At 47.0% G+C, this 27,508-nt stretch overlaps 4 protein-coding genes across 5 annotated transcripts; 3 read left to right on the forward strand and 1 right to left on the reverse strand.

Annotated features, from left to right (window-relative positions):
• Positions 1 to 114: 114 nt before the first annotated feature.
• Positions 115 to 4,329, forward strand: msl1b (MSL complex subunit 1b). Of its 2 annotated transcripts, none has more exons than XM_068754458.1 (9): positions 115 to 178; positions 691 to 1,380; positions 1,476 to 1,675; positions 1,821 to 2,182; positions 2,280 to 2,344; positions 2,434 to 2,501; positions 2,687 to 2,811; positions 2,949 to 3,021; positions 3,147 to 4,329. In XM_068754458.1, exons 2-9 carry the CDS (start codon positions 754 to 756, stop codon positions 3,235 to 3,237), a joined length of 1,611 nt encoding a protein of 536 aa, XP_068610559.1. In that variant the 5' UTR covers positions 115 to 178; positions 691 to 753; the 3' UTR covers positions 3,238 to 4,329. The 2 variants fall into 2 exon arrangements, with proteins under 2 accessions (XP_068610559.1, XP_068610560.1); XM_068754459.1 differs by having other exon boundaries at positions 1,821 to 2,140.
• A 652-nt stretch (positions 4,330 to 4,981) lies between these two features.
• Positions 4,982 to 7,247, reverse strand: chmp2a (charged multivesicular body protein 2A). The gene is made up of 6 exons (XM_068754434.1): positions 7,121 to 7,247; positions 6,520 to 6,687; positions 6,239 to 6,418; positions 6,011 to 6,141; positions 5,815 to 5,876; positions 4,982 to 5,701 (listed from the first exon to the last, which is right to left on the reverse strand). Exons 2-6 carry the CDS (start codon positions 6,685 to 6,687, stop codon positions 5,580 to 5,582), a joined length of 663 nt encoding a protein of 220 aa, XP_068610535.1. The 5' UTR covers positions 7,121 to 7,247; the 3' UTR covers positions 4,982 to 5,579.
• Positions 7,248 to 7,795: 548 nt separating this feature from the next.
• Positions 7,796 to 9,599, forward strand: mrm1 (mitochondrial rRNA methyltransferase 1 homolog (S. cerevisiae)). Its single transcript, XM_068754678.1, has 2 exons — positions 7,796 to 7,824; positions 7,934 to 9,599. Exon 2 carries the CDS (start codon positions 7,964 to 7,966, stop codon positions 9,095 to 9,097), a length of 1,134 nt encoding a protein of 377 aa, XP_068610779.1. The 5' UTR covers positions 7,796 to 7,824; positions 7,934 to 7,963; the 3' UTR covers positions 9,098 to 9,599.
• Positions 9,600 to 10,806: 1,207 nt separating this feature from the next.
• Positions 10,807 to 21,843, forward strand: fbrs (fibrosin). Its single transcript, XM_068754410.1, has 18 exons — positions 10,807 to 11,584; positions 12,994 to 13,167; positions 13,530 to 13,556; positions 13,698 to 13,727; positions 14,685 to 14,733; positions 15,014 to 15,371; positions 15,467 to 15,702; positions 15,858 to 16,105; positions 16,225 to 16,269; positions 16,434 to 16,532; positions 16,662 to 16,745; positions 16,901 to 16,939; positions 17,319 to 17,390; positions 17,518 to 17,671; positions 17,856 to 17,936; positions 18,202 to 18,285; positions 18,589 to 18,805; positions 18,972 to 21,843. The coding sequence occupies exons 1-18, from the start codon at positions 11,282 to 11,284 to the stop codon at positions 20,554 to 20,556; spliced, it is 3,885 nt and encodes a 1,294-aa protein (XP_068610511.1). The 5' UTR covers positions 10,807 to 11,281; the 3' UTR covers positions 20,557 to 21,843.
• The last annotated feature ends 5,665 nt before the right edge of the window (positions 21,844 to 27,508 follow it).

The raw sequence follows: 27,508 nt of genomic DNA on the forward strand, positions 1-27,508 counted from the left end.
CGCTGTGTAATATACTGTGGGTCTCTGTCTCCCCCTGGTGGCATCGTTCTCAATAATGCGTTCAAAATAAGAAATGGCCAACTAAAAACTTACGCATGCGCATTCGTAGGCGCTGTAAAACAAGTCTTGAGGAGGGAACATGAAGTCACTTGCAGGTGGACTCTGAATTTTAGTCGAGGTAAGCACGGAGCAAACATATTCGGACTCCTGAGCGCATATGGTTCTTACTCGTGTGCGCGTCAACGTGGTCGCTGGAAGCAGTTTCCTTCTGGACGCGTGTTTTGTGGCTAAACTAGCCGGCTAACACTAGCTAGCTAGCTAGCTGTTATTGTTTTTCATGATTTCGCGAGAACCAAAATGGAGGAAACGGCGAATGCCAGTGTCCTCCACAGCCACTCCCGAGTCCTTGTTTGAAGCCGTCGCACTAAAATGTCTGCCTTTCACGCAGTGCTGAGTTACGTTCTTCGCAAACATTGTCCATTTTTACCTCCAAATTAGCGCCGCAGTGGCAACATAGATGAAGGCAGCTTGGTTTTCAAGCCCCGCTAATGGTTTTAGGAGAAGGGCCAGACGACACTTCGTATTGTGGCTTTTCTCCGGTTCGTCCAAGCGTTTTGCGGCTGTGGCAGAGAAGCCTCCGCTCTCAGTCCACAGAGAGTTAAATGTACTTTTCCTCTTTTTGTTTCGTAGGGCAGCGGCCTCTCCGTTCTCATGGGGAGGAAGATGTGAATTGCATCGCCGAGGCGTTGCAGCATGAGAAGTCGCTGTGTTCGCCATGAGAGAGCCGCACTGTTGTCCAGCACAGGTTACAAGCCGGACGCTGACAAAACGCACCTCGGTGCCGCAACCCTGAGCCCCATAAGCCTAAACGGGGAGCCTTTCGGGGGGGTTCTAGATGTTAAAACCGTCCAGGGGGCCGAGATCCCGGACAAGTCGAAGGACGTAGACCGGAATTACACGGCGAGCAAAGTCTCTCTCGCTGCCACGGTTACAGAACTTGTTAAAGGAAACCCTAAAACCGTGGGGGTATTGTCCCCTGCCAGACTCATGGGGGGTGAGGGAACCCCAGTGAAAGGTAAACCCCTCTCTGCCGACACCATGGATAACCCCCAGATGGCGGTGAACAATAGCCCCAAGGATGCTGCCGCTGACGATAGCGGCAAGGGGGGGGTCGTCCCCGGGGTCCTCGGCGCGGCGTCGGTTGAACTTTCTTCCGAGGGCAAGTGGAGGAACATCAGGAAGACCCCCGCCAACCCCCACACGCAGGCCAACTGCCTCCGGCAGATTCTCCTCCTGCAGCTGGACCTCATTGAGCAGCAGCAGCAACAGCTGCAGAACAAGGACAAGGAAATAGATGAGCTCAAAGCAGACAAGGAGACGGTATGTAGAAGCAAGTGTTTGTCTTTATTTCTATTTAAAAAAAAAACAAAACAAAAAAAGAAACCTGTGCAGATCAATGTCTTCATCTTCTGCAGCTGCTAGCACGCATTGAACGCATGGAGCGTCGCCTGCAGCTCACAAAGAAAGACCCGCCACGTGACAAGCGGCTTTTCCAGCCCCTGGAACCGTGGACCCCTGACAAGGAGGACATGTGGGATCTGGATGCGGAGCATAGTCCGCTGGCCAACCCCGCCGCTCCGCTTCCCTTTAGTCGGGGTGGCAAAGGTCAAAAGAGGTAAATGGGCATCGTGTATTTAATCAAGCCTCGAGAAAAGCAGAAACCTGCCGGAATTTATCAGCAACATTCCGAAGACGTAGGAAGTCGTGGTTTCAAATGTCTTTGTCTATGTGTTCTCTAACTTCGGCTTTTTTGTTTGCAGGAAATCTTGTTTCGGTGATCCAAAAGTGCAGAAATCACGCGGCAGAAGTGCCAAACTGAGCCCCCAGAAAGCTGACGTTCAGCCTGGCTCTCCCAATCAGAGGGAGCTGCGCAGCAAGGAGACCCCAGAGAAGGCCGTCCCGACGAGGCCGGGGGCGGAAAGGGACATTACGCTCCCGTGCAAAGAGGAGCCTGGGCTGAGCTGTCAGATCGACGATCTGCCCTTCATGTCTACGACAGAGATGTACCTCTGTTGTTGGAACCAGCCTCCTCTGTCCCCTCTGCGTGAGACTTCCCCTAAGAAGGAGGAAGAGGTGGCCAGTGAGTGGACTCCTCATCTAGTACATGATATGCTGATTGTTTGTAAGCCTAACCTATATCCCATCTTTAATCACGATATCCAACAAGTGTCGCTGAACATGCTACGTATGAACCTTTTCCTGCTTTCTTTACGTGGTAGTTCCGTCTTGGAGGGAAAATCCCATGGAGCCTTTAAACGAGGACCCGTCCTTTAACCCGTCTGAGGTGAGACGCGCCAGAAGACGACGCGCCGCTAATTCTACCGCTAATTGATCATTTTAATCACGTGTTTGAAATTTTCCTTCGCAATCCAGCCGCTGGATGACGGTGTGTTTCTGAAGCGACACTTGAAGCTGGAGTTGGATGAGAAAAGGAGGAAAAGGTACCGATTACAGACATTTTTTTTTTTTTTCCAGCAGTGTCCAAAACTTCTCAGGAATAAATGTAAAAATAAATCACAGCATGAAGAAATACTGCTTTTTTTCAGACTGAAAGGGTATAGTAACGTCTTGGAATCGCCATTGCATCCGTGTCTGCTGGTTTTTTATTAACGCTCCGTGTTTTCAGGTGGGACATCCAGCGAATCAGAGAGCAGCGCATGTTTCAGCGCCTGCAGCAGCGCATGAACAGGAAAAAGGTCGTCCCAGAGACCGAGCCAGAGCTCTCGTCCTTCTATCCCGACACTGAAGATGGTACATCTGCTTTCATTCATATCCAGCAGCTGAAAATAAACCCACCGCTTGAATGCATTCTAACAAGACGGATGGTTTTCAGCGGCTTTAAGACATTATTACTCTTTCATTTTTTTCCGTTTTGTTTGTCCTGCCAGTTGAGATGATAGTGATCACTCCCTTCTTGCCCGTGGTGGCATTTGGTAGGCCGCTGCCCAAACTGTCACAACAGTAAGTTGGAGTTGCTTTTTTTTTGCATTTGTTTTTCATTTGAAGTGTAGAACGGACACATTTACATCTCTGCGCTTGTTTTTAAACGTTACGACAAAAAGGTCAGATATTTATTCTTCCTCCAGGAACTTTGAGCTGCCTTGGCTGGATGACCGAAGCCGATGTCGCATCGAGGTGCCCAAAAAACACACCCCTCACCGGACCTGTCGGAAGTGAAACCTGCACGGCATTAAGAGCTCCAAACTCGGATTGGAAAATGCTTCATTCGACACGGCAGCTGATATCCTGCAGCATATTACGCCCTATAGTGTGTCCTTGATTCTTTTTTTCCTTTTGTTTACACTTTTTTGCATTTCTAGCCAATCCAGTGTAAAAATAAAAGAACAAAATTTAAGACAGAAGGCTTGGAAATTTAGACGGGTGATTCTCAGTGTTCTCTTCTCTTCCCCCATTTTGTTTCTATTAGTTACTTTTTTCTTGTGAGTTGCATGGATCTGTTTAGCTGTTTAAAAAGAGATGGGCGCATGGCTTAACCCCAGAACGGAGAATAATCTCAACTCGCGGGGCTACAGCGACTATAAAATACTGTCCTTGAAAGCATGTCTTTTGGCTCAGAACTGCTGCATTCAGCCTCACCTGATAACAAAGTACCGTTGCGGTCTTAGTTTCGATGTTTCCAATCTATTCAATATGCTTACATCCAGTAAACAAGCAAGTTGTGCGTTTGCATTTGTCTTTTGAGGACGCTGTTAACTGACCTTTAAGGGAGTTCTCTCTTTTGTTTTTTTTAGACAAGCTTTTTAGCTGTAGTTCTTGCAGTGCTTGCCAGTCGGCTGTTAAACATGCTAACACTTCATCTCTCTGTCAGAGCTCGTCTCAGTGTTTGACTTCAGGCAGCGGCTTCGTTTTGAGTGTATTCGCTCAACAGCTTTCTGCAACTTCAGTGCTTCAACTGCCAGGCGTATGTAGAAGCAGATTTTGGCAGTTTTTTTTTCTGTACATATCTTTACGATACAAATGTACATAAAACATGCCTGTTATTTTTTTATAATTTAATGTTGAAAGTAGATTCGATATTGTTCCATAATTGTATGTTGAAAAACTGTTTCGAAAGTGACTTTTTGTTTTGGAATAAATTCGGGTCTATAATTCCTGCTTTTTATTTTACCCTTTTTGTTTTGAAGTAATGGAAAGAAAGTGATTTGAAGGCAGCTATTGAGGTACAAGAGTAAAAAGCCTTTCCAATAAATATGGAGGGTTTTATCCTATGGAAATATTGCCTCCAATTGACCTCATTTAGACCTTTAACATGTCTCGACTGCACATTCTTTTTGCTGATATTTATAAAAATGTCTCCGAGTTGTGGCTTTGATATGTTCAAGTCATCTGGACGTGAATGAAAATGACTCATTAAGCTGTGAGAAGATCAGTCTGCATAAAATGTGACTGAGTGTATAGATTTATTTCCTCTAGTCACCAAGGTTGAAATCTCTGTAAGCTTCAATATTTAAGAGCTCATACAGTAGAAGTGTTTAACCCTTTCATAATCGGCTGATGCTGTATTAATATATCACACTATGCATAAATGCTAAGTGGTGCATGTGGTTGTGAAGAGGTAACCAAGTACTGGAATTATTAAGTACATCAAAATTGTACTACTCAGGTAAGTTGTCCTGGTTACATTGCATACTTACAGCACCCATATTTTATGGTGTATCAATATGAACCTGACATTTAATTTGAATTGCATCTTTTAACAGTCACTTTCCAGGCCTTTAAAACTCCAACACAAGTTTGTAACGCGCTTTGCTGGCTGGATTTTTCGACCTGATATAACACCGATAACTCCCATCAGGGCTATTCTCTCAGGCACCACAAAGAAGAGGGAACGTCCAATAACTGTCAAACAAAAGTACGTCGTGGAAAATGTAGATGTGAAATTACTCGACAGACAACGAGCTAAATTGGGGGAAATTTTATTTTATTAGACAAAGAAAAGCAAAATGGTACATCTTAAACACTGACTCATCAACCTTTTGGTGAAAAAACAAGAGTCATGAGGAACTGTACGGGGTTGAGGCCCACTCAGCAGAACATTTGACATCTTCAGCTAGATCACGACAAGTCAACGTTCACCACGCAGAAACCTGAAAATATTATAAATCATGCCACGCCAGGACGATGAACACAAAGATGGGACTTTTGTCAACCTGATCAACTTTCAATTGTCTACATTTAAACATTTTATTTTTTAGTGTTAATTTAAACTGTGACAACTGGAGAAGTTTCCACTTCACACGAACCGAACTAAACTTTCACATTTCAGCAAATTGGAGTGATTTGGCAACGACCTACTGCATGAAGGATAATGATGCTTGCAGGTATTTTTATTTAATAGATAATTTACACAAAATAACACGTCAGAAAGAAAGCCATACACCTTTATAATGCAAACTGTATGCTGAAATAGTGCGTTACGCCAGTTAAACCTTCAGCACCCTCATATCTGGAACGACCTCTGCATCGATTCGCTTGGCTGACATCTATCGACTTCACGCTCAGTTTCTGCGGAGGTTATTCAGCCGCTCCTCCAGGTCAGCATCGGCATCAGCCAGAGCAGCTTGGGGCTCCGCCTTCTTCGCTCCGCCCGCCGCCAAACTTGCCCCGGTGCTTGGGAGATCTGAAACGGACACGCAAACGGGGCATGGAAATATTGAGAACAAATGTAAAGTCCCACGCAGGAGACAGGTAAGATTAACGTGATGACATCACACTGCTTGGCGTGTTACTTACTTGATAGTTCATCAGACAGCGTAAGACCCAGCTCATCCAGCACTTGGGATACAATGGCGTCGCTAAATATAAAAGATACAGGCATTAATTCGTGGGAGTAAATACAAAATACATTTTTGCATGCTTATTATATACCAGATTAAGGAAATGAAATCACGTCAGAAATCTACAACCAGTTAGTAGCTCCGTCTCTTACCTTTCCTCCTCATCATCCTCATCACCCATAGCATCGTCGATGGCGTCGTTCATCATTTCCTCCTTCATGTCCATGATTTCACTCTGTCGTTCAAAGTCCATCATGATCTTCTGGATCTGAGGCAGTTTCAGCTGTGGAGATAAAAGTAAATGCGTTGCTATCAACGTGCGAGGCTCGCTGTTTATCTCCATTAAACCGTATATATATTTACAGATTGCTCTCACAAACCTGTTTGTTCATCGTGCTCATCGCTTTGGTCACCCCTTTCATGGCCTGCGCCATGCTGTTGTTCGACTTGAGCGTCTGTATCTTTAGGCTGACGGCCTGGATGTTGGCTCTCATCAAGATGAACTTCTTGACGTAGCGCCTCGTACGAACTAAATCCTTGGCCATAATCTTGACGGCGTCCTGCGGAGATTAAGGGAAGATGCAATCACGGTTAACAATTCTTCAGAAGAGATCTATATATTTGTAATATATAACAAGTTACCCCCCCTCCCCCATCTTACCATTTGTCCCTGTTTGGCCATTTTCTTTATGTCAGCGATGATCTTCTTCTCCTGCCCCTCCATTTTCGTGCGCTCTCGGTCCAATTCTCTCATGGCTTTGTTGAGTGCCCTCTGATTCTGCCGCAGCAACTCCTCTGGAGTTTTCTTTTTCCCAAATAGGATGCTCATCTGTTTAAAAAAAAACACACACAAGGAAAAGAACGCTAAAACTAAACAGATACCCATTAGAAAGAAAGCATTGATGTTGGTAAACAAATGGTTTTTTGATCAGTTGAATGACAGACACGTTGTTATTATGATTATTTTTAATCTGACGCTCTACTGTGCTGTGTCCCTGTAAACTTTATACACCATTGCCGAAGGAATAATAGAACAACCTGAAGAAAACACACGACGCTCGACGCCTATTCCAGCCCATGTTTGTCCCGCCCATGACGTCATTGTTCACCGGATAATGTTACTTAGCAGTTAGTTTGTGTGATCAGAGGCCTGTCACGAACGCTAGTCTCTCTTAAATCGTGTTTTTAGCTCGGTTGCTCTCTCAAATCGGTCTCGGACTACAGCCGGCTATAGAGCCGACACCGTCGTGTGTTCGTCTTACCGTGTCAGAAAGCGGAATATCAAATGAAAAACGATGTTGACGTTTCTTCCTCTGGACTAACTCGTAGCAAACTGGAACGATGCTTTGTTTTTTTTTTACTCACACTTCCGTGTTGCGATAGTTTCTGATTCAGGAAGTGACGTAATTACGTTCAGGTGAGACGTCAGAGTCTCTTGTCGGAAGTCATTGTTGTTCTGGATTCATGCCTTTCAAAATAAATCATTCATATTAAATGAATCAATTACACTTAAATCAAAGAGTTCAAATATAAATTGACTAAGCGAGCCCATTATAAAATAATATATTTAATAAAAATATATAGCTTTGAATCCTTTGATTTCAGTATTGGAAATGGAAAATAAATAGTAACAGACCTGGGCATTGACGTCATTGCGTATGAAAATATTAATATGGTTTCAACTTTCATTTATGTATTTTCCATTATTCTTTGTTGTAACAGTTATCTTTTATAAAAAATATTTTCAGCAAAGCTGATAATTCTATCATCAATCTCCTATTTGTTTACCGACATAGCTTCACAACAAATGTACACGACATGCTTTTATTTTACAGCTAAGAGCGACCGATATGCGCGGTCACAATCTTGCGCACTTTACGCATATGATTACGCACGTGCTAACGTAAAGGCGACAATCGTACTAGCCCTGGAGAGAGAGATCGGACGTTTTGCGAGTGGAACGAAGGTAATATTACAACATCTCTCCCTTTAAGGATCAATACTCAAAGACTTCTGCCGATATAATCATTGGTTAATGGCTATCTGGGGTCATTGACTTGCACTTTTTTCTACAGCTGCCCTCCTCGGTGTCTCCGGACATCACCATGTGTTTACTCACTATTTTGCATCAGCAGAAGTTGCTCCATGTTTGGACAAGAAGATTAAACAATCGTGGATCAATCCCAAGAGCGGGCTCGCTTTTTGCTTTTTACCACGGCACAAAGGACGGCAGCGACCACGTAACGAAGAGACAACCCAGAGCGTCGAATGCGCCTGGCGCTCAACGCAAACCTGTGGGCAAATCTCGGAAAAATGAGAAGCTGCTGTTCCAGAAACCAAATCCCAGGAGGGAATATGACGGCAGGGTGTCCTCTGAGCTGAAGAAACTGAGCGTGGAGGACATTCCTGCGGCGATGAAGAAGCCCACGCTCGACTCCGAAGGGGAGGACTCTGAGATTGTGTTCGGCGTCGCTCCCTGCCTCTTGGCTCTAATGCAGGGTCGAAGAAAGGCCCACGAGCTGTTTGTAAAAGACGGACACGCCTCTCACAGGGCTTCTGTGTTAAGGACGTGTGAAGAGGCTTATCGGCGAGGAGTGCAGATCCGACGGGTCGGTAAAAGCGCTCTGGACAAGCTGTGTTCCGGGCGAGTGCATCAAGGCGTGTGTCTGAAAGCGAGTCCTCTGAACTACTTAACTGAGAGCAGCGACTCCACGTTCTCCCGGAGAGACGCCGCCGCCGCCGCCCCTCTTTGGCTCGTCCTCGAGGGAATCCAGGACCCGATGAATCTCGGCGCCGTTCTGCGTTCGGCGTATTTCTTGGGCGTGGACAGAGTCGCCAGCAGTCTCCGGTCCAGCTGCCCGTTGTCTCCGGTGGTCAGCAAGGCCAGCTCGGGCGTTTTGGAGGTGTTCGGGGTGTACGGCTACGAGAACCTCGGCGATATGCTGAGGTCGAAGGCGGCACAGGGTTGGCGGGTGATCGGCACGGTGGCGGCTGAAGCGGAGGAGGCCGAGAGGCACGTCGTCGATTGCTCGGGATTTAAGATGACTGGACCCACGTTGATGTTGGTGGGGAGCGAGGGGGAGGGATTGTCCAAGGAGCTGCTGTCTCTGTGCCAAACTCTGCTCACCATCCCGGCTGGAAGAGAGTTGTTTCCTGGTATCGAGTCTCTCAATGTCTCCGTAGCAACCGGCATCCTGCTGCACTCGCTGCTGTTCTCCAGGAGGTCGGCCGGACGGTGACCGCCGCCAACCGTGCTGCCTTACTGTTTATTGTTATCTGCCATTTTATTGCTAGCGGTGAACTCCCAGGAAAAGCTCCAATTCAAAAAGCAATCCGATATTGTCTGCGTGTACGAAGTCCGATACCGTGAGTGTCTGCAGTGTGAACGTAGTCTGAAACATGATTTATGTGTGCCATTTAACATTTTGCATGTTGTGACTTTATCATTTATTTGGATTTAACTAAATCAAAGAAAAACAAGCTCAGACCATAAACGCAGTGCAAATTTATGAAAGCATCTATTATGATGTAATGGGTTGTAAGACCTTGTACGTTTCTCACTTGGAATCCTGTGGTTGTTTCTTAATTGTATATTAAAGGACAAAGAATGCCATCTTATATCTGGAAAGCTGGTGAAGTTGTTCTTCGAAGCAAATCTTTCCTTTTAAAAAAAAAAGGCATTCATTAAATTATCGAACCAGCAGAACTACAATGTTGATGATTATCGCACAATAAATCAGACTAAAGAAAGTGACGGGTCTCCATAGCGTTTCACTGTTCCGTTCATTTCGAGAATTTACAAACAACTTCCTGAACCAGCTAGCGGGGGCGTGGCCGTCCGGCGAGGCGTTCCACGTCACGGTATACGTCATTGATGCAAGCCTCGATACACGCTGCTCAAAGCTCCGCCCGGATTACGCGACGCACGCGACGCGTCGAAGCCTCGGCACGGAACGTCACATTGCTGCACACAATGCAGGCTGACATGGGTTGCGTCTCCCTGATTTTAGCGATACGTTTATAATATTCAGTGGAAACTCGAGAAAGGACAGCGGTGGAGCCGTTCTGTTTCTGTGCACGTTGGATTTAGCGAGAATAACAGATTTTTGACCGGAGACAAAGGGGAGAGGTCCAACGAATCCTGAACATTGGATTATTCCATGACGGCTGCATGAAGGAGCTTCCCAGCCCAACGGGGGCTTGGCCGACACCCTCGATTATGGAAATCGACACCGAGGCTTTGATATTTGGGCCTTGATTTTTTTCGTCTCGCTGGAGGATGAACGAAAGTAGAGTTGCCAGTTAAGAATCAAGATATTATTATTTTTAGTTCGATTAGTTGCACATTAACTTAACAAATCTTCTTCTTCCCTTTAAAATAAATTTGAAGGGTCTTGTTTGTGACCGAATTGGCTAACAGCTGGGTCAGCTAACGCTAGCTAGCTAGAGTGCTAATGTTACGTCTTTCTTTTGATATGATGCGAATTCAATCGCTACTGTCGGCCGTGAACCTTTCAGTAGGAAATATGTCTTTCCTCTTGGCAGTTAGATACTAGTTGTTTTGATATGGTAATGCGCGGTTTATAAGTCTTCTAAAACGGGCGTAAATAATATATCTTTATTATTGGTTTTTTCGCTGAACATATTGTACCGTATTGAGTTAGCCGTGCACATGCTACACAAATGAGCAAAAGCTATTTGGCTCCGACTTAATGTTAGTCAAGCATTTTTATGTTAGCAATACGTGCTTAAATTCAGTCAGACAGCACATTTACAATTTAAAACGAGGGTAATTTACACTATTGTCCAAAGTAATACTTAACATTTCATTAACGCGAAACCTTGTCACGGCCATTGGTATGCTAATGTTAGAGATCTGGGTTGTTGGCCTTGCTAACAGTGGCTAGCGGTGTAATTTCGCGAACAGGGGAAATAAATTTCTCAGCGTGTGTAAAACATTAGGAAATTCTGGATTTGACAATTACGTTGAGCAATGCCACAGTTTGCTTGATTTTCATGTTGGCGACTATCTCGGGCCGTTTATGCCTGTTCTGTCATTAGCGGAACCGGACTTGTCTTTTTGTTTACATGCGTAGAACTTGTTTGGTTAGCTAGCGTTAGCCCAATCTGAGCGACAATTTGTGTGGATGTTTTAAATTCCAATTTTGAAATAAGTTCGCATTCATATTAATTGAAATGACACTTAAATTTCGCCGAAAGAAAGGCATTGATGCCAACAGACTGTTGTCAAAAGGCATTAAATAATAGCCACTTGGTTTCATTAACGCCATTTTAACGGGGCTCCTTGTGAGAGAACCTGTGTGGTGGTGTTTCATTTGCGGTTCGGTGCCTTCCACCGAACCGGGACTTGGATAAAGTGCCTTCGGATTCGCTGGAGTTACAAAAAGAGGTGCCGTTTAAACATGGAGGGCCCGAACCGAAGCACCGGATTCAGGCAGAGCCGACGGTCCCGTTCGCAACGCGACAGGGAACGTCGAAGAAGAAGAGTAGACCTGGCTGAGGAGCGGGCCACATCCCTGTCCTCGGGCTCGGACAGGGAGGCTTGCGGTACAAACAGCGTCCTGGGTCCCAGTGGCAGAGAACGCCGGCCCGGGTTCGGTAGACACAGGCCACCGCGTCGGAGGAAGAGGGAGTCCGTGTCCTGCGAGGAAGACGTCATTGATGGCTTCGCTATTGCGAGCTTCATTAGCTTGGAGGCACTGGAAGTAAGTGATCTTCATCTCGGATTTAGGTTATTGACTATCAAATATTTATTATGCACGTAGAATAAAGCGAGCAATGGACCACTGATGTAGCGCGGGCAGGAGGCACACCCTGCTCCTTATTGAGGGTTATTTTAACTGACTAGTGTATGATGAGGTATGGAATTGAAACTTGGGACGACAATTTTCAGTCACTTTTACTCTTCATCATATAAAGGTTTGATTTTGCCTCTGAAGTTGTGAAAGTTGCTTTTGAATTTAAACTTTGACTCCATTCCTTCCTTTTGAGAAAGCAGGCCAGACCCAAGGCATCCTTCTCATGAGTTCTGGAGAGGCCTTAATAATTAATTGTTCTAATTCTCTGAGGTCAATGTAAAGATGCCATACAACTAATTACAAAAAACTAATCCTGAAGAGGTATAGATGCAGGAACGGCAGTGGCGCAGTCTTTGGGGATTTGGGTTGGGAATCAGAGGGTCGTCATTTCAAGTCAAAATAAAAAATAAATGCTCCTGCAACTGCTCCTGTGTGGGTTGTTTATAGGGTGTGAATGTCATTGTGTTGTGTGTTTGTATTGTGTCTTTGCATGCACGATGACAGAATAATAAAGGATTAAGATATTTGTTACTCTCTCAAGCGGAGGTTGCGTTTGGAAAGTACCTGGACTTCTTAGCTTATTTTCATGAGCACTGACCTTTTGTCATGTCAGCCAGGAAATTTAGAAAGTTTCCGCCATGCATGAGTGATTTGTAAATGCGTACCTACTTGGAATTATCATTGTAATACAAATCTAATGCAGGTTTTGATGACTTGCTTTGTGTATTGACCACTAATCTTTTGAGTAACTTGGTTTTTGAAACCTTATTCCTCCCCCAATGGGGAAATTCACTTTATCACCAACATAACAGAACATTATACAATCCGACAACACATATTAGCCGAGAAAATAAGAATAAATTAAACTTGTGGATAATAAAAAGAATAGAAAAATGCACAGACGGCAATGTATACACATTACAGGGGAATAAATAGCCCCTGCATATTACTGGTTGTGTTTATGACCAAGTGAGACATCGCAGAAGATTGCAGTTTAAAATAAATAAAAAATTTAAGAGGGGTTTATATTTTTATTGTTTTGTATATGCCTTTGAATAAACAAAAAGAAGAATACAATATAACAAAATTCAGCTGAATACTGTGCCATACACATTAGTCTTCATACAAGCAACCAATCTACCAAGTCAAGCTGGACTGTTGTCTTGCATTACATCATTCTGGGTTTTCTATTTTTGTGACCACTCAGAGAAATGAGGTCTATCAGAGCATTAATTGTCGTGCAGCAAACCCGTGGTGTTTTCCATTAGGCCATGCACATTCATTTGAACAAAGTATATATATTATTTTCTCCTCAGATGGACTGCTCTTTGAAACCCAGTCAGCGCACTGATATGCTGGGAAGGAGGAACAAGGGGAAGAGGGGTCCAGAGGAGAATGGCGGCGGACCGCTGTCGGAGCCCGAAGGAGCCCCACAAAGCTACTCAAGCAGCTGTTGGAACAAGAGCAGAAATAAGAGGAGGAGGATAGAGGTGAACCAAAGATAATGCTCTATTGAGCGCACGTGTTTTGGTTGGATAAACATTGTTCTCATCACATGGGACATTGCTAGTTTACACCACCTGTCCATCAAGGGTGTTGTGCTAATTAAGCAGTGCAGAGTGATTATGTTCCTCTTTCAATCGCTGTAAATACAAGTTTCAAGAAGCTTTATTGTCGTCATATTAGCACAAGGCATCAACATGATGACATTTAAAATGCTCCTCAGGTCAGTGACCTTGGCAGAAGGACAACAGCATATAAAAGACAGTTAGATTAGCGTATCTGCACTGCCCTCGGCCTCATCTCAAACCTCTGCAGAAGCTCACAGCTAATACTTGATATTCTGTTTTAGGGACATCCTTTGGAGACGGGCTACATTGTAAGTGTATTTTCTGATATTGTAGATCTTCTGATGTGTTTGTGTCCCGTTAGCGTTTAAGTTTCTCTTAAGCTGCTGTAAAACAGCATTGTTGGAAATATTTCAATAAACATCAACCAGAGTATTTTTGTCCTCTTTCAGTGTGACACAGAGAGTGATACTGGAGACAAGGTGTGTACTATTTATCTATATCTACTGTTATCTTAATTTAAACCCTATTTTTCTTAATAGATCTTTCAAATGTGACTTTTTTTTAATGGTATCCCATTGGATAATGTACTTAAATGGGAACTAAAATTGTCTTGACAGACCATGATGTTGAAATAAATTGTCCCTATATACCGTAATTCCCGGTGTACAAGCCGCTACTTTTTTCCAATATTTTGAACCTTGCGGTTTATGCAACGACGCAGCAAATTTACGTATATTTTCCCACTTTCTTTACGAGCCGTGTTTCGTTAAAGCCTATTTATTTTCGTTACAAAATTAACGCCCGCCCGCCCGGAGGGAAAGCCCCGCTTGCGCGGAGCTGGGGAGATCCGCGAGAAGGGCCCGGCGCTCGTCCAGAGTCGCCGCCGCCGGACCGCCGTACCCGGTCCCCGCCGCCTGTCCGATGGCGGACAGGCGGCGGGGACCGGGTACGGCGGCGCGTCCGACGCCGCGTAGCGGGGAAGGAACCCACCCCCTCGACCTCCCGGGCGTCCCCACCCCTGCCGCACCACGCTCCCGCGGACGGAGGATGAGGGGCACGGGGGCAAGGGGGACGGGGACACCCCGCCAGGCGCGCGCGCGCGCGCCGCGCAGCCTCCGACGGGCGGAGAGGGGAGGGCGACGGGGCGACTGCTCCCCCAGCCGCGGCTCGAGCCAGCCCCGCTTCGCACCCCAGCCCGACCGACCCAGCCCCTAGGAGACCTGCTGCGGATATCGTTACGAGCCGTGTTCCGTTAAATATCATTTGTCTCAATGCACTTGCGGCTTACGAATATGTGCGGCTTATTTTAGTACAAAATATATATATTTTTTAATTCAGTGGGTGCGGCTTTTTCACAGGTGCGCATAATAGTTCAGCAATTACGGTAGGTGGCCTTTTTTTCTTTTGACAGATGTCAAATTCTTGTCTCTTTTTAGGCCTCTGACCGTGACGTGGACCCAGTCTTCACCGTTAGCACAAGGAAAGGTACGTCCAGAGCTTCCAGTGAGCTTTTTCTTTACGGCTGCTACGCAAACATGAAACGGTGAAGTGAAGCGATGGTCAGCGGGACTCACGAGCCTGCATTAGTTGGGGATTGTTGTCGTCGTTATCGATTGACCTAGCGACTAAATCAACTGCAAATATGAGAAGATCAAAATAAAGGACACACACTGTTGTCTTTGATGGGCGAGGACCTGCTCTGGCAGCTGGGATGTGGACTGAAGCCCATTGCTTGCATTAATGGTTTGTTGTTTATCCATTTTAGTTGTGGAGCCCACCCCCTCAAACACGGGCACATCCATGAGCAAAAGCTGCCCTTCTATACCGCTCCACTGTGGTAGTGGGTCACGGCTGATGGTGACCCCGAGAGTGTCGGGCCTGGAGCGGAGCCAGGAGAAAAGCTTGGAGCAGCACTTCCCGGAGCCGGTTTGCTCTTCTACCTCTTCTGCCCCCTTCTCTCGTCTGCCTTCCCCTGCGGCGGCCTCGGGCACGGCCTCCCGGCCGAACCCGTTCAGTGGTAACGGCGGCCGACACAACGGCAGCCCTCCACTTTCGAAGCCCAAACCTTTCCTCGGTTTGTCCGGAAGATCTCACTCCATCTTCAACATCAACAATAGGCACGGGTACCTTTTTATTGTATTATACATATATATATATTTTTTTTTTACAAGTAATTCATTGTTAAACAATTGGTTTCATTATTTATACTGTCTTCTAGGAGTACCACCCCGGTCAAACCTCCCTCATCTGCTTCAGCTGTTGCATCGTCGTCATCGTCCATGCGTCCCCCAACTCCCTCCACCAGCGTGTCTCTGCCCTACGCCAGAGGCTCCGGATCCTCGGGGCCCCTCCGACCTCCATCCCGAGCCAGCTCCGGGGCGCTGTTCACATCCTCGCCTGGCCTGCCTCCCCCACCTCCTCTCCTACAAGGTCCTGCCCACTCAACAGTAGCAGGTATGTTGAACATGAATACTCTATCTGCAGAACCCACAGATGTTGTTCTAATTAGATTAATTCAAGCCTATTATAAGATCATGACTGTAATATAAACCTTCTGTAGTTAAAACTTTTATAGCCAATGTTTGATGAGATGTTTTTACATTTACAAGACCGCGAGGGCAGACGCAGTGTCCCTGGGGCTGAAAACAACAACAACAACGCCGCCGCTGGAAGCTCCACACCTGGGGGGCCGTCGGCGTCGAGCTCTGCATCGGGCTCATCGGGCCGGACGTCTCAGAATCAGCCGAGCATCCCCCCTCTGGCCTTCCAATTTCATCAGCACAACCACCAGCACCAACACACGCACACACACCACTTCACGCCCTTCCTGCACCCCACAGCCAGCGCACCGCCTCTGGTGAGATGTTGAACGTCTTTGTCGTACTTGAAATTCCAGTTCTGGCTGGAATGTGTGCGTGCGTTTTTTAAAAATGTATTTATAGGATTGGATTTTGAACTGCTGCTTTTGTCTTCTAGTTTGAGAAGTATCCTGGTAAGATGGATGGCCTGTACCGACACCCTGTAAGTGTGTTTATGAGAATAATTAATAAATGCGATACTGGGGGATGTGTTTTATCTTTGCTTTAGATTGTTAAAAAAAAAAATTTTGTATATAAAATAGCATTGATTTGATTAACTTCCGCTGTTCAATGGTCGTTGCGCTCTGTGTTTCTCTGCTGTGGTAGTTCTTTCCACAGTACCCACCGCCCTCAGTGCCAAGTATTCAGCCTGTGATTCCTCCCACTGGGCCTTTCGGGTCCGTGCAAGGAGCATTTCAACCAAAGGTGAACTATTTGCTGCCGTTTAGCCCGATCCGCCTGACAGTGGGAGAATGTGAAAATGTCAGCTGGAACTTATTGGTAGGCCTGTAGATGAGCAGGCTGTGGCTGATGGTCCTGTGCTGTGTGTGACAGCCTCTTGTCCCTCAGGGAGCTGGTCCTGATATAGCCGCACGTCTCGGGGTTGTGCCTCACCACCTGCAGCCTAAAGACCCCAGGGTAAGGACAGCATGAGCTGTAGCTAGCCAGTTGAGGCTAGAATGCGCTGCAGCATGGTCCCCAGTCAGTGCAGTAAAGAGTGCAACGCTGCTACTGATAAAGAGTGAGATATGTTCATTTAAAATGTTTTTTTTTACGCCTTTGTTCTCTCGTAGCTAACTGATCCATTTGGGACATCGTTGAAAATCAGTAATGTAAGCAAAAAAAACAGATGTTTTTGAATCCTTCGGCTCCTTTAAAATCTGCAGCTTGTTTTTGTTTCTCACCGCTTCGCTCACTCTTTGCACAACTTTCATTTGTGATCTCGACTGCTGCTGAGCTATCCTCAGCCCCTTGCGCACGCTCCGTGAGATAAATGAGATACCAACTGTAAAATGTGATTCTGCTGTGATTTTTCTTGTTTCCTTGCTTGTGCAGCCCGCCCCAAAAAAAAACCCGACAACGTCATTCCAGCTGGAAATCTTCACCTTGTGTAGAATTTACCGGAACTATTTCTGTGTGCGATGGCTTTTAAAGTTCATGGTGGATTCGGGGCATAAAATAATAAGGCCATGCAAATTTTTGTGCTTTCAGAAACCAGGGAAATGGTGTGCTATGCACGTATATGTAGCCTGGATGATTTTAAGTCATCAGAAAAAAGTAAAGGTATGTGTTTGGGTTAGTTCTTATCACAATTTCCCCAATTTCCAAAATGGTATCAGCTGAACTGGCACATTCAGAGAGACGTCAGGGTGATTGTAGTAAAGCCTGACACTTGCATTTCTCTTTCCAGATGATGCAGGCTGATCCTCACAAGTTGGATTTCCGTAGTGAGCTGCTCGGCCGTCTTCCTGGATCTGGGGGTTTTAGCCACTTGGGGTCCATGGGAGGAGCCCTGGGTCCCTCTCATGATCCCTCCAGACCTCCGAGTCTGTTCTCAGCTGCAGGTGCAACTCTAAACATCATTCTGACTAAAATCCTGAAGAACTTATTCCCCCCTCTGATACCCCAGTTTTGTGTTTGATGCTTCCTGGCCGCACGTCCATGAGTTCAGCGAGTATTGTGATTAAGAATAACAGCGTGAAGTGAGCGAGAGAAGCTTAATGCGTTTAAACTTCCGCTTTTCCAAAGGACCGGTCAATCCATCCTCCAGTCCCTTCATCTCTCCGTCAACACCCCACTCCTCTTTCCTTGCGCCTTCTGCACACTTGGGTAAGAGCAGGAGAATATGTGCCCCCCTGTCTGACACGCAACATCCCTCACTCCAGATTAGAAGTTTTTATTCCTCGAGTATAGACTTTCCGTAACTGTTACCATGAATGATGGATTAGTTGACAGATATTATTTTTAATCGCTGTGTCCATGTTTTTATAGCTGAGTGGAGGCATTTCTAAAATTTCAGCTGATCATAAAGCCTGTGGAAAAATAGAATTTTGCAAACCTTTTTTTCTAATGTTTGTCTTTGTTTCCGTTTCAGATCCGTATGGTCGATCCCCACCTTTCCCCCCTCTGGGAGCTCTTGGTTCTGGTGCCTTTGGGGGACTTGGTAGCCCAACATTGGGTCAGTCTTATGGCATCTGTGCTCTTGAAACATAAGGCTTGGAAGTGATGGTTGAGATTTTCAAATCTGACATCCTTGTTGTGAAACCTTTTAATATGAGCAGTTTAGAAAATAAGAATGGGGGGGGGGGGGTGTTGACATAACTCATCCAAATTTGTTGTCTTATTGAAGCACCTGATGCAAAGTCACGTGGTTTTCAAGAAATGTGACGATGTAGCACATTTTCTTTTCTGATGTTTTTTTTTTTTTTGTACATGTATATGCTTAAAGGTTTGGACTAAAAGTTTCCTTTTTGGTCTGCAGCGAGTTCTGTGTATGGCCCCAAAGATTCACCTGCGAACGTGGTCGGAGGGCTGTCGAACAGCGGCCATCATGACCCATGGAGCCGTCTCCATGGTGGCCCGTCGGGCTTCCCTGCTGGCCCCAGCTGGGCTAAAGGGCCAGACAAGCGGGACGAGAGGGACCGAGGAAAGGAGGGCGAGCGGAGAGATGCCCTCCACATTAAGGATGAAAAGGATAGGTATAGCATCCTGCTCGCGTCAATGCTGCCTTTACGTGAACCGGAATAGCTTGTGTTGTTATTCCGTGTTGTTTTTAATGCACCTTTAGTCCAACTGTGTCGCTATTTACCGGTAAATTAAAAACCTGCTTTGTGTGTGACCGTTTCTGTCCCTTCCGTTTTGCAGAGACAATATGCTGTATGGCCGACAACCTGTGAGAATGTCTCCGGTCGGTCCGTCCTTCAAGCCCCGCAGTAGCACCCCGCTTTCCCATGTCAATGGCCACAGCAGCGCCGTGGGGGGGGGCAGCGGGCCCATTGAAGACCTGACCCGCAGCCTGAGTAGAGACCGAGACCGAGATGGAGATAAGAGGCCTCTGCCATCTGTGACTTCGCGGGGGCTGTCTCTCGGCCCTTCGTCTCTCGTAGCAGACAGGGACAGACCACGGTCTTCGTCATCGTCTGTGCTCACTACCCCCCCGCCCTCAAGCCGCTCGGCCCCATCTCCTTTGGACCTTTATCTTCGCCCTTTGGCCTCGACAACGCAAAACCTCCACAATGAGCCCCCACACTCCCTGAGGGAGGGCTGCCACCCTTCTTCGTCTTCTTCCTCCACAGCTTCTCTCACTTCTGTCTCTCAGTCCAGGAAGGCTGACCGGACCGCGACCCCCGTTTCCAAACCTCCCCTGCTGCTTCCGCCAGTCAAAGTCAAAGAGGAGCGGAAAGAGGAGCCGGAGCATATCCCCATCACCCTGCCTCCCCCGCCGCCAAACCACGGTTTTGATCGCCCAAACAGCCATCCGCATTACCCGAGCTCTGGAACGCCCTCCTCTTCCTCTTTATCGCTGACGCCCACTCCCGGTGTTCCTCTCATGGCTCACACTCCGAACCACCCTCCTGCCCAGCACCTTTCCCTGCTGGACCGCTCCAGGGCCATCGAAGCATATCTGGGGAGCACAGCGGGTGCTGCAGGTTTGATAGTGGGTCCAGGAGGAGAACGGTTCCACCATGGTCCGAGCCCGGGACCGCCGCAGGGTCCGCATAGCTACACCTGGGACCCCTGGAGGGAGCTGGCAGCTCAGCAGCACCAGCATCGCCGCGAGGCTCTGTCACTTCGGGCGGACCCTCACCTTGCCCTGCGAACCGATCCACATCTGATCCGACTATTCCAGCACCAGCGCCTCCTGGAGGCGGAGAGGGTTGCAGCAGTAGCAGCGGCGACCGCCCCTCACCACCCTCCGACATCTACCTCTGCCGCCTCCACCTCCGCTGTCCGCCAGGAGTTTGGGCTGATGGCCCATCACTTTGACCGCCCCCCCCACATCGGGCACCCAGGAGGAGGACTGATGGATGAGGAGCAGCGTGCCCAGATCCTGAGGGAAGACTTTGAGCGGGCTCGCTACTTTGGGATGCACCCTCACCTCCCTCCTGGCGCTCACCTCTCTAGCGCCTCCCATGTCGCTACTGCCGCTCACCTGGAGCAGCTCCATTCTGGCCTTCTCTCCCACTCGCTCCCCCCTGGAGCATCTCCTGCCTCCCAGCACCACCCTGGTCTGTATGCTCGCCTCGGCCCGCTGAACCCGCACCACGTACCCAATGGCATCCTGGCAAAAACCCCGGCAGGCTTAGTGGGGGCTCTGGCAGTGGGGGCGCCGCCGCCGCTCATTCCATCCATCACCAACCGGTCGTCCACGCCGCCCCGCGGTTCTAGACTTGCAGGGCCAGGTGAGCTGGCGCTGTACAGCGCCCACAAAGACGGAGAGTCCAGATAGTACAGGGACAACAGCGGAGGAGATGAAGGGAATCGTCAGGATCACTGTGCTGCTCTCAACCTGCCCCTTTTCCTCTTGAAGACTTATTGAACCCTAACCTCCGAGTAAATCCCCCCCCCCCCCGGCATCCAGAGAAAAGGGGCAAACAAGAATGACTGGCTAAATGCGATAAGGAGGGAAATGCAAAACTTGTAATATGCGCAATGGTTCTATCAGTGCAATCTAAAGGTACATGGTTTCTGTGCATCCTTGGTGTATTTTTTAATTTCGTACTGGCTGTTCATTATTACAGTAGTCAAGAGGAAGAGGCCGAGGAAAGCGCTTCTTATTGGTCAGGTGATAATGATCTGTGCTTTTAATGACATCCAAAGGGGGATGTACACTGTGAAAACATGTCAATTGTTTGTTCTTTTGCTTTAATCATGGGTTAAAAATGAATCCAACCTGGTGAGGTTTTGTGGATTGGGGGGGGGGGGGGGTGTCTTTAGAAAAACAGTAGTAAAGCGGTGCTTTCTGTTCTGTACTTTTCTTTTTGTTGTGTTGAAAAGACAAATGTCTGAGACCATGTTAATGACCATTGAGCATTACACCTCAGTTCCCCACCTTATCCAAAAGTCTAAACCCCTAAGATTAAAACCTTTTGACCCCCCCCCCCACCCCTCCAAAAAATGAATGGCAAAATTAACTGTACTGCACTGCGTGAGTGAACACAGTATTTTAGAGCTTCCTGTAACTGTTTTCCCAGTCTCCTCTTGAATATATGTGCTGGACCAGATTATAGTAGTCTAGAGAAACTGCCTTTGTAATTATCATTAACATTAATTATCTTCTATAATAATAAATATATTCACTGTTATGTTACTCGTCTTTGTTTTGAGTGAACCAGTACTCTCTCCCCAGGTAGAAACGTTTCAAGTAATGCAAACAACGGAGCAAAAGGGTTTGCGTCACTGAAAACTCCAAAGCCGTGTCCATGGCAACCTCTGGCCCTGCCAACGATCTCATCTCATCTTGACTTTTTATTATACTGGGGAGGCTTCCCCGTGTGTCATTGGCTGTGTGTTCTATCCATTCGGGACAATGGGAGCAATTGAACTGCCAAGTTGTTTCACAGATGAGAATAAGTTATATACAAGGAGAAGTGAGACATCTGTATGTCAAGACAACTGGACAGTGGGTATCCTGAGGGGAAAGACTGGGTCAAATATTTTAATATGACCGTTTTATACCTTTCAAACTCCTCCCCTAGAGACCACAAAGATGAATTATTAAATGAATTGTTGTTTACGCTGTTGTGTTGGTCGTTTGTTCTCAACTTTAAATATTAGGAGTGAAATTTATATTTTTATCTGCAAAATATCTTAAATGGCTGGCTATAATAAAACTACGAAGTATTTGTATTTTTTTGAGAACCCAAGATGACACGATTCCTTTGCTCCAGTCCAAAAGCCCTAGAATATTGGGTTTGAGAGGATAATGTTTTAGGAGCTGCAACTCATTAATTTGCAGCTCTCATTAAAAACAAAGAAAATAATAATTCACCTCGTATTATGTATTGATATGTCAGTTAAACGGCTTCCTTAAGCAATGAAAATATCCATCCATGCATACGTTTAAGTAAAAGATGAATAGTCCAGTATTTCCAGAGAATGACAAGAAATCAGATGTTTTCTTTATACTTGAATAAATAAACATCCTGTTTCTCAGGCTATACACTTATTTCAGATTATTCCATATATAATAATTATAGTGTATAATTTGTTGCTACAAAAACAAAACAACTGAACAGAACAAAGGCTGTCAAGAAGACTTGTTATTCTTTCATTCTAAATCCAGCTATTATTTCGTAATAATCATAACATTTGCTTTGTTTGTCAAACTGCAATATTATGGTTAAAATAAGTCAATAAAGTTATTATATTTGATCCGGAAAACCAACAAAAACAAACCAACATTTAAAGTGGCGCGCACGATGATGATATCTCGCGAGATTTCCGCGTGCTCTGTAGTTTGGTCAGCAGCAGCGGCTCTCCACCATTTCGCTGCGTAAAGTCTCCTCCCCGCGACCGCTACATTCTGCGCCGAAATCCAGTCTCTCTCGCTCCGGATTGTAACTTGGTCCTATAGACCTAGTGGTACCTCGTTGGGTACCGGGAGACAGTTTGGACCGTCGACATTACGGATTGAGTGCGATTTTACGCGGATGACGACTCCTTCAACGAGAATTTAGTAAAAGAAAATTGCTCGGAAATTTCAGGTAGGTGGGAACTTAAGATGGCGGCATTGAGAGCGAGGGAGGGGGGGAAGGAGGAAGTAATGGGGGTATTTAGGGGGGGCGCGCTCAGACTGACGAAAAGACAATCCGATTGTGAAGTAGTTGACAATACTTGTGGACGGATAGTGATTATATTTGTATATAACACAAGGAACCGAAACGGCCATCTAATACCGGAAGACTCACTAACTAATAAATGGTGATATAAACATGAGTACAATAAATAAATTACAACTTAAACGTCATTTCCTTAGTCGTCGCTTCCAAAGAGCTAGCCCGTGCACTTGTGTGGGACCCCCTAAATCCCCCTTAAAAAATCATTGCAAAATTTATGTGGAACTTTATAACATTTATGTTTTGTTTAATTTTATATTTAGATTCAAAGAGGAACGATTTATTTGTTAAAAGAAAATAAAGTAGCACATTCATTTTTTTTTTTTTAGAAACAGATTTGACCCTACGCAGTGACGTCAGGAGTGATTGTCTGTCTCTCTCCCCCCCCTCCCAGCAGTGCATGCAGAAGCGGGTTTAAATGCGACTTTCAGATGTTTTTGTCTCCTTGAGAAGTAACTTAGCAAATATGTTGCCTTGATCGAGGCTATTCGGAGCTGAATCATTACATAAGTGCGGGTGGAACGAGGCGCCTGCGCGTCAAACGAACGCGCCCTACTAACTCTACCTTGCTAGTTAGCAGGCTTTTCTTAAGTGCCACCCAAGCAGTGTTTTTGTAAAAGCTAGCGCTGGCTAGCTAACCACATCACCAAATCCGGTAGCATTAAGCGCTAAAGTTAGCCGCTTATTTGCGTGCCCTGTTTATGAAAAACGTTATCCCGGTGTTTACGGTGTCATTTATACACTCGAATAGTAACGAAAGTAGCTAAAAAAAAAATGTATTGTGTGTCTGCAAGCATTTGCCTCTATAACTACGGAATACATTTCGTGTTTTCTTGAGGTTTTATCTACAAGTTCACGCGATTTGAATGAATCACAATCAGCTACATTCACATTCACATAAACGAAACAAAAAATGAATGACTGGAGGCCCACGCTCCTGGTCGCCGGCTTTTAGGTCGAGAGCGGCATGCTGCAGAATCCCAAAGATCTGACTGTGGGCGACTGCACCAAATGCAACTTGTAGGGAGCTAACGGGGCTGGTCGTTCAATGCGGCTGCACGGTGTTTTTATTACTGCTGCAGATGCCACTATAACGCAAGCAAATACCCCCGACTGTGGCTCTAGCAGCGATAGGCTAGCCAAGCCAAGTGTTGCCGCTGCTCTCCCGGCGTGATGTTGGTCATCATCCGTCATATTGTGATTTATTCTGTTTACTAATGTCATGTGCAACGAATATTATTGTAGCTTTAACTTCGTTATGACAAATCTCGCGATTAGGCATCGAAAACGTTAGCATACTACATCTCATTTTGGTTTTTTTTTTTTATGTGAAGTTGAGAACTATGAAGTAGATCGTTTTGTTTTATTAATAAAGTTTGGATCCCTCTTTATTTCATCAGAATATGTGGAAGGGATCCTAACTTCAGCATCCTGGAAGTGGAAAGCACAGAAGAGCTGCGTCTCGCACCACAAACAGGTGAGAAGAGTCCGCTTTCGTACAATGATTGTCGTTTCGACAACTTTTTGATGGCTTGCTTTCGGCGTGTCTTTCATTGTTGACTCTTTCCAACCAAAAACAGACTGTTTTGACATTGAAGTATTGTAAATGCATTTTTACCTTTTTGAAAAATGATGCTTCAACTGCCTAATAGATGGTGAAGAGTATACAACATATTTTTGGGTCCACATGTTTTGTTAATCATATGTATCATCCATAGGTGCAGTTTGTAGACAGGGTAGCACAGGGGAAGGGAGCTCTGGGGAGGAGGCGGTGTGGCAGCGTGCCCCTCCGGCTGTGGATGTGCTGGGTGGCAACCCCCAGGCTGCACAGAATGTGGCTGGGGAGTCGCTACGGCATGCCCCGCAGACGGTCGCAGCTGTCCCCCGTTCAGTCCCCCCGTTTACTTCCACTGTGCGATTGCCAGAGAGCAACAACTCGGCATTCCTCGGCATGGAGAACGCCCCCCCAAGCAACTTGCCTGCGACTCTCCAGATCAGCAGCATCTCCGAAGTCCCCGCTGTGGATAACGTTTTACGTCAAGTGTCAAAGTCCTCGCCGACATCCCTCAAAGAGGACCGCGGTTCCTCAACTGAAACGCGAAGGGTTCCAGCCCTCTCCTGTCCTCCTCTCATCTCGGATGCACAGGTTGGCAGCGCGGTGCGAGGGTTGCATCATGAGGCACAAACTGAGAAAGCAAAGATTATTTCGCATAGTCAGACGAACCGGATTCAACCACTTGGAGAAGGTGCTGGGCATGAATTTACCACAGGCACAAAAGAGAAAGAGTCCTTCGCGTTGGAATATAAATCTGAGACTGCAGCAAAGGTGGGACTTGGTGAAAACGAGCACACGGGTGTCGCAGCGTCATCCGGCTCACGGTCAACTTTTGCTTTCAAAGTCCAAGACGCCACGGAACGTGGGGTCGGTAGGAATTCACCGGTCCACCCAAATCAGGGCAGCCAGGAAACTCTGCCAGATGTTACAGAGCAGACGAGTCACCAGGACCCACAATCGTCTCCTCGGCCTTTACCCACATCTGAAAAGAACAAACAAACTGACGTGTCAAAACCACATCCTAAAATCAAAGAGCTCTCCAATGATGCCGGAGAAATGATGGAATCAAATGAGGTGTGTGACCGTGGAAAGGACCGTATTAACGCTTCTCACAAAGAAACGCAGCCTCCGACTGAAAAACACGAGTTACCGAAGGCAGCAGAATTACATCCCGCACTGTACGCCTCTGGGAAAGGGCGCCTGGCGTCCAGCAGCGGAGCTTCCAGAGACGAATTTAACGCCCGGAGGAGCTGCGATCTGCTCGCAGGAGAGCAGGTGGAGAGGAGCGCAACCGAAGAACAAGCCGCCATAGCCACCTCCTCGTCTGGATTCCCAATGGTGTCGGAGTGTTCCTCCACACAGAGTTCCTCAAAGGCCCCCGCTGCGACGCCGCCGTCCGACACGAGCCGAGCTGCGTCGCTGCATGCGGAGCGGGTTGCTGCAGCTGAAACATGCAAGCCCTCCGAGCGTGTTCTCTCAACGGAGGCGCCGCCGACTAAAGGAATGGTGGTCGTCAGAGAGGATGCACGTATCGGCGGGGACTGGTCTAACGTGCACCTGAATCCGGGTTGCCTCCTGCAGCGAGCGGACGGCGGCGGCGTCTGCGAAGCGGCCCTCGCCAACCAGCCGAGCTCTGAACTCTCCGCCGTCGGCCCAAAGCTGCGTGACGAAAATGTTCATGCGAATTTAGAGTTGCACCCCCAACCTGTGGAGGTTTATGAGTTTTGCGGCCTGGTTGAGGAGGTTGCCGAGGAAACGGTCTGTGCTAGCAGCGGCGCACAAATACCTCACTCGCCGGTTTACGAGGTGAACTTATTCAACGCGTTGCTGGAAAACGATGACGACGGCGTCAAAGAGGACCTTGACTCTCAGATTGCTGCATCGATTAACGAAGGGACCGCCGTCATGATTTCCCCGCCGCCGTCGGCTTCATTGCGCGACTCGAATCCAATACAGACTTGCTCCAACAGTGTTTCTCGTGATTTGTCCTTGCTAAACACCGGGGCGGCTGCTGCCGGCCGGCATTTAGTTGCAGACGCTAACCGATCTGTCGAAGCGGATCATTCCGGTGACGTCTGCTTGGTCGGTGTAGCTGCTCTCGCATCCGACGCATTAGATGCTGAACAAACAGGCGGCGGTCTCCAAATTGCGACGCCTTGCTTGCAGGTCAATGCAGCAGTCCAAAACCAAAAAGAGGCGAGTCTGTCTCCTGTAATTCAAACCTTTACCCATAAACAGGAAGCAGAAACAATAGCTGGTGCGTTATCTCTCGTAGCGACGGCGGTTGCTGGTGAGACCATGGGGAAGGAATCAGCCGTTGGTGTTTCACTACATGTAGAGAACAACCGCTCTCTAAATCAGACGCCCGGAATCCCTGTAAGTGCCACAAAGCACGCTCTGACTTCGCCGCAGGTTGTTCCGAATGTTGCCGTGCCCACAGAAACCAAAGCAGAGCCTCCTCGCTGCGCCGCTCATTTCTCTGGGCTTACAAATCCAAAGCTGCTCCTTCTTAAATCTGAAGAAACTCTTGTTCTGAAACCTCCACCCTCCCTTTTGAGGCAGGTGACCAAGCGGCCGAGTGTGAGCGGTAGCACCTCCCTTCACTTTGACCAAACTGCATCTGTAACCAATAAATCAGACAAAGAGGCCTTAACTGTTACTAAAACGTCAAGCGACGGAGATCCCGCGTCTCAAGAAGCCGTCGCCCCTTCAGACGCCACTCCCGATGCCCTTTACCTGCTTAGTGCATCTATGGAAAGGGAGGGCACAGCTCTGGCATCTCCTGGTCCTAATGACTGCATCAGCCAACCCGAATCCTTCTACGAGGATGAGTGTGAGGATCTGGAGCAGGACGAGCCGCCGGGAGAAGCCGAGGCTCAGGAGGCCCATTCAGGACAAGTCAGCAGTGCAGAGGAAGCGAGCGACGAGGAACCGGACGCTGACAAAACGGGGAGTGAGATGACCGCCCCCAGCTCTCGACACGAGGTAATTTATAAAGAGTTTTTTCT

This window comes from Brachionichthys hirsutus, chromosome 21 (genome assembly GCF_040956055.1).
Source record: "Brachionichthys hirsutus isolate HB-005 chromosome 21, CSIRO-AGI_Bhir_v1, whole genome shotgun sequence".
NCBI classification, from domain to species: Eukaryota; Metazoa; Chordata; class Actinopteri; order Lophiiformes; family Brachionichthyidae; genus Brachionichthys; species Brachionichthys hirsutus.